This window comes from Humulus lupulus, chromosome 7 (assembly GCF_963169125.1).
Source record: "Humulus lupulus chromosome 7, drHumLupu1.1, whole genome shotgun sequence".
In the NCBI taxonomy this organism is placed as follows: Eukaryota; Viridiplantae; Streptophyta; class Magnoliopsida; order Rosales; family Cannabaceae; genus Humulus; species Humulus lupulus.
In genome coordinates this window covers 117,959,696-117,964,740 of record NC_084799.1, presented here as the reverse complement: position 1 = coordinate 117,964,740, position 5,045 = coordinate 117,959,696, and the positions used below count along the sequence as shown (strand labels likewise).

At 32.4% G+C, this 5,045-nt stretch overlaps 1 protein-coding gene across 1 annotated transcript; it reads left to right on the top strand.

The window, feature by feature from the left end:
• Positions 1–3,049: 3,049 nt before the first annotated feature.
• On the top strand, positions 3,050–4,117 carry LOC133792115 (uncharacterized). The gene is made up of 2 exons (XM_062230037.1): positions 3,050–3,445; positions 3,521–4,117. Exons 1-2 carry the CDS (start codon positions 3,050–3,052, stop codon positions 4,115–4,117), a joined length of 993 nt encoding a protein of 330 aa, XP_062086021.1.
• The last annotated feature ends 928 nt before the right edge of the window (positions 4,118–5,045 follow it).

Sequence of the window (5,045 nt, the reverse complement as noted above, 5' to 3'; positions counted from 1 at the left end):
AGCAGTGGATGTCAGCAAATAGGTTATATGCGGAATATAAGAACGGGGTCGATTTGCTCTTAAGGTTTTGATTGAACGTGCGAGTCCCAGACATTACTTGAGAACGGTATTATTATTTAAAATTTACAAATTATTTTCGAAACCATATATATAAATGTAATCAAATAATTAATTAATATATTTTACTTTATATTTTTTGCAGCTAACAAGTACGTCATATGCAGAGGCACAAATTGATGAGTTGCGACAAGAATGTGCGACATATATGTTATTGATAATCCAAAGTTACTGACCTCGTTATTAGGTTTTCTTATTTTTTACCTCTTTCTTAATACACAATGCAATATTTGATAATTTTTAATACGTCTAACAAATATTGTGTTTCTTGTATATGTCTAACAAATATATGTCTAACCAATTTTTTTTCTTGCTTATTTTCATTTTATTAATTATGTCAATGTAAATTTCAATTTAAATTAATATTAGAATGATTTCAATTTAATTAATTATTAAATTAATATTAAAATAATTTTAATTTAATTAATTATTAAATCAAATTAAAATAATATTAATTATAAATTAATTTAATTTATTTTTTAAAATCCGGGAGAGGTGGGAGACTTCCCACATCTCCCAATGGGAGAGGTTGAAAGTCAACGCTTTTGGACACCTTTCAACATCTCCCACTGGGAGACGTGGGATGTCTCTCACCTCTCCCATTGGGAGACGTGAGATATATACTTACAATGATCCCACCTACAACGTCTCCCCATTTCGGAGACATTGTAGACTTTCAATGTCTCCCAAATAAAGTCATAACACCCCTATTTTGTTGTAGTAAAATAATGCACATAAATTAAATTAAATAAAAAAATTTTGGTGGACTATAGTTTTCCATAAAGATTTAATTCTTATCATAATAGATGATAATTTGTAGATCAGTCTAAATCCTGAGTAGTCATGAACTCCTATTTGTGCTTATTGAATCTTTTGATTCACTCGCTAATGTCTCTTAGTATAATGAGGGTAATGAATTTTGTTTTGGAAATTCAATATTATGAATGGTTGGGAATATGATTTACAATAATATAATCCATACTTTCCTAACGGATCGAATATTGGTTCACTTAAGGGTTAATTTTGGAACTAAATAGTTATTGAGCCCAAATCAATAATTTGATTATAGATTAATTATTTGGTAGTGAATTAATGGCACTTAAGGAACAAGATGTGATTACAAGGGTAAGACAATTATTTTGACCAGCTCTAATTAACGAACCAATAGTTGGAGGACAGAACTACATTTATTGATTATATCGATAGACTGCAAAGAAAACTCTCTAAATATAATTCTATAAATACTTACAGTGCAATTCCATATTTATAGTGGAGCAATCATGTAATTAATAAATAAGAATAAAGAGGTTGATTAATAATCTGATTTATTAGAGCTTTGTATTATAGGTCCATGGTCCCCAGGTCACCTCTGTCCTACATTGTCAAGGGTAAGGATGTCAAAAGAAAGATTTGTAGAGAAAACGACTTAATGGCAAATTAATTAATTTTCCGGGGCAGGAAAATAATTATTTTATAGTTATGGGCAATTAATTAATTGTGAATTAATTAATTATTTGACTATATAGTTTTTATTTTTTAAAATTTTATGTTAAAATAAATATTAATCATCTTTGGATTAATATATAGAGAGAATATTAATTATCTTATTATAAGATATTTATTTATTTATTTAAAACTGCTTTTTTAAGATAAAGTTAATTTTGAATTAATTGATATTTATGTTGGGATAACTATATTGTCTTAAATATTAATTTTGAATCCCTAATGTGGCTCACGCCACTCACTTTATATTACAGTGAGTGGGGCCACAAAGGGATATTCCCTATCATTGATACTTGAATTTTAAATTTTAAAAAAATTCTTTATTTAATTAAACATTTTAAATATAATTTAAATTAAATAATTAAATAGGTTATAACTGATCCCTTTTATTTTAAATAAAATAAATAATAATTTAATTAGTTAATTATCTTTATAAACTTGAAAAGAAGCGATACATTTCAAGAATAAGTTGTTTAGAGAAGTTTTAACGTTATAGATTGTGCTTGTATTCTCAGTATATGCGAAGGAATAGGAGTTCTACACCTGTTGAGCCTCTGAATCCTGAAATTGAGCACACACTCCGTCAGTTGAGAACTAAGAAAAGACTGAAGAACTTAATATCCACAACAACGGAGTGAACAACAACGGTGACAATGGCATTAATAATAATCAACCAGCAACTGGTGGGGCTCCACTTAATCCAGAGCAACGGGCAGTGCGTGACTTTTGCATGCCCGTTGTGAATGATAATCTCACAGGAATCGCAAATCCAGCCATTGGTGCCAACAACTTTGAATTGAAACCTGCACTAATCAACATGGTGCAGCAAAATTAGTTCGGGGGTTTAGCTACTGAAGACCCTAACATTCACTTGGCCATATTTCTGGAGGTATGTGCCACAGTGAAGATGAATGGCATTACTAATGATGCCATCAGATTACGTCTCTTCCCTTTCTCCTTGAGGGATAGAGCTAGGATTTGGTTGCAATCTTTGCACCCTGGAACAATTACAATATGGGATAAGATGGCAAGAAAGTTCCTGATTAAGTTCTTCCCTCCTTCCAAGTCAGCCCTATTACGCAGTGATATTGGGAAATTTTGACAGTTAGAGCAAGAACCATTCTATGAGGCTTGGGAAAAGTTTAAGGACTTATTACGACGTTGCCCACAGCACGGTTATCGAAATTGGATGCAAGTTCAGATTTTCTATCAAGGGTTAAATGCTCCAACACAAACAATAGTCGATGGTGCTGCTGGGGGTGCTCTATTAGCCAAGACAGCTGATGAAGCCTTCACTTTGATGGAGGAAATGACTACCAATAGTTATCAGTGGCCCAATGAGAGATCACACCCAAGGAAAGTTGCTGGGTTATATGAAGTTGATCAAATGACAGCCATGCATGCCCAAATTGCTGCTTTATAAACCCAAATGGTTGCTCTGTCAGCGCAAAATAATCCAACGGTTATGGAGAGTGTAGTAGTGGCTGCTGCAATGCAGGGGCAAGATATAAGTCCAGAACAAGCCCAGTTTATGGAAAACTGCTCCTTCACCAATAACTACAGAAGCAACCACATGCCTAATTATTATCATCCAGGATTGCGCAACCATGAAAAATTCTTTTATGCTAATAACAAAAATGTGCTACAACCACCTCCAGGATTCAATTCTCAACAACAACAAGAGAAAAAGCAATCATTGGAAGACATTTTGGGCACTTTTATTATGGAGTCTAACAAGAGGTTTGGAAAAAATGAAGCAAGACTCGACAATATAGAAACCCATATGACTAACATGGGTGCTTCAATGAAGAAAATTGAGACTCAAGTGGGCCAATTAGTTATTGTTGTGAATTCTAATTAGAAGGGAAGTTTTCCTAGTGACACTTTGGTAAATCCAAAGGAATCATGCCAAGCAGTTTCTTTGAGAAGTGGTAAGGTGCTTGATGAGGGCAATGTTCAAGAATGTTCAAAGGAGAAAGTTGAGCCAGTGGTACGAGAGGTAGACAAGGAAGAGCAAGCCAAGAAGCAGAGTGGAAGTGACAAGACTGGCACGAAGAAAGATATCCTTCCAATGTATCAACCTCCCATTCCTTACCCTCAACGATTTCAGAAGAACAAATTAGATGAACAATTTGCAAAGTTTCTAGAAATCTTCAAAAGAATTCGCATAAACATTCCATTTGCAGATACTCTTGAGCAAATGCCCAATTATGTTAAATTCATGAAAGAAGTCATGTCAAAGAAAAGAAGATTACAAGACATTGAAACTGTGAAGCTAACAGAAGAATGCAATGCCATCTTACAGAAAAATTTGCCTCAAAAGGTGAAAGACACTGGTAGCTTTACTATACCATGCACTATTGGAGGGTCATCCTTTGATAATGCATTATGTGATCTTGGAGCGAGTATTAATTTGATGCCACTTTCAGTTTTTAAGAAGTTGGGGGTAGGAGAGGTGAAGCCCACAACCATTCTCTACAAGAAAAAAGGCTTTTAATAACACCAAAAATGTGTTATCAAAACATACCATGACACTTTTTGATGTGTTAAGACCGACTATGTTATCGTAGGTCAGAGTACTTTACATAACACTTTATCATTGTTATACAGATGTGTTATTATACTGTCAACGATAATACAATTAATGTATTATTTTAATAAATAGATAAGTGTTTAATTATGTTATTTACAGTCGATTATATAACACATTTCAATACTTATAAATTTGTGTTATACTACACTTTAGTGTAAAACATTTTTTGTGTTATACTACACTTTAGTATAACACATGTGTTATATTAGCTTAGTGAAACATAATCTTTTTTTACTTACACAAAACTAGGAAAATAAATATGAAAGTTGAAGCCAAATAAGGTAACATAAATAGATTTTTATTAATTACTCAAATGTAATTACAATATTTAGTCTACTAGTCTAGGCTTAAGAATTCATATTACAACATGGTGGGTTGAATTAAACACTGAGCGCAAAACAGAGACAATATCAGTCTTCTTTGTGAAATTCTTTTTTATGCCAAGCAATCCTTTGAGCTGCTGAAGGGCAATTGTAATGGCAGCTCCTCCCTTGAACCCAACAATGGCAGCATGGGATATAAACTCAATCAAGAACCCCAATCTGAAAAAGGATCCAGCCATTTTAGAGAAATATATAAAACATATAGAGTGCAATTTTTTTTTAATTGTCTTAAACCATAAGCATTGTTGTATAAAACTTATTCTTAACTTCATAAAGTTTCAAACTAAAATGAGCAACTCAACTATGAATCGAATCTCATAATCAAGTAAGAACTTAAAGAAATTATTTTTTCAACATATTAGATTAAGTTTGGGCATATGCATCAAGAAATTGATCATATAGATATGAAGATAGGATAAGATAACATGAAAATAAAACTGGCAAGGAAC

Excerpts from the sequence above, each read along its gene's own strand:
- LOC133792115 (XM_062230037.1), top strand. The coding sequence starts at position 3,050 with ATGGTTGCTCTGTCAGCGCAAAATAATCCAACGGTTATGGAGAGTGTA. Across the intron at positions 3,446-3,520 it reads TGAAGAAAATTGAGACTCAA|GAATCATGCCAAGCAGTTTC; the intron begins GTGGGCCAATTA and ends GTAAATCCAAAG.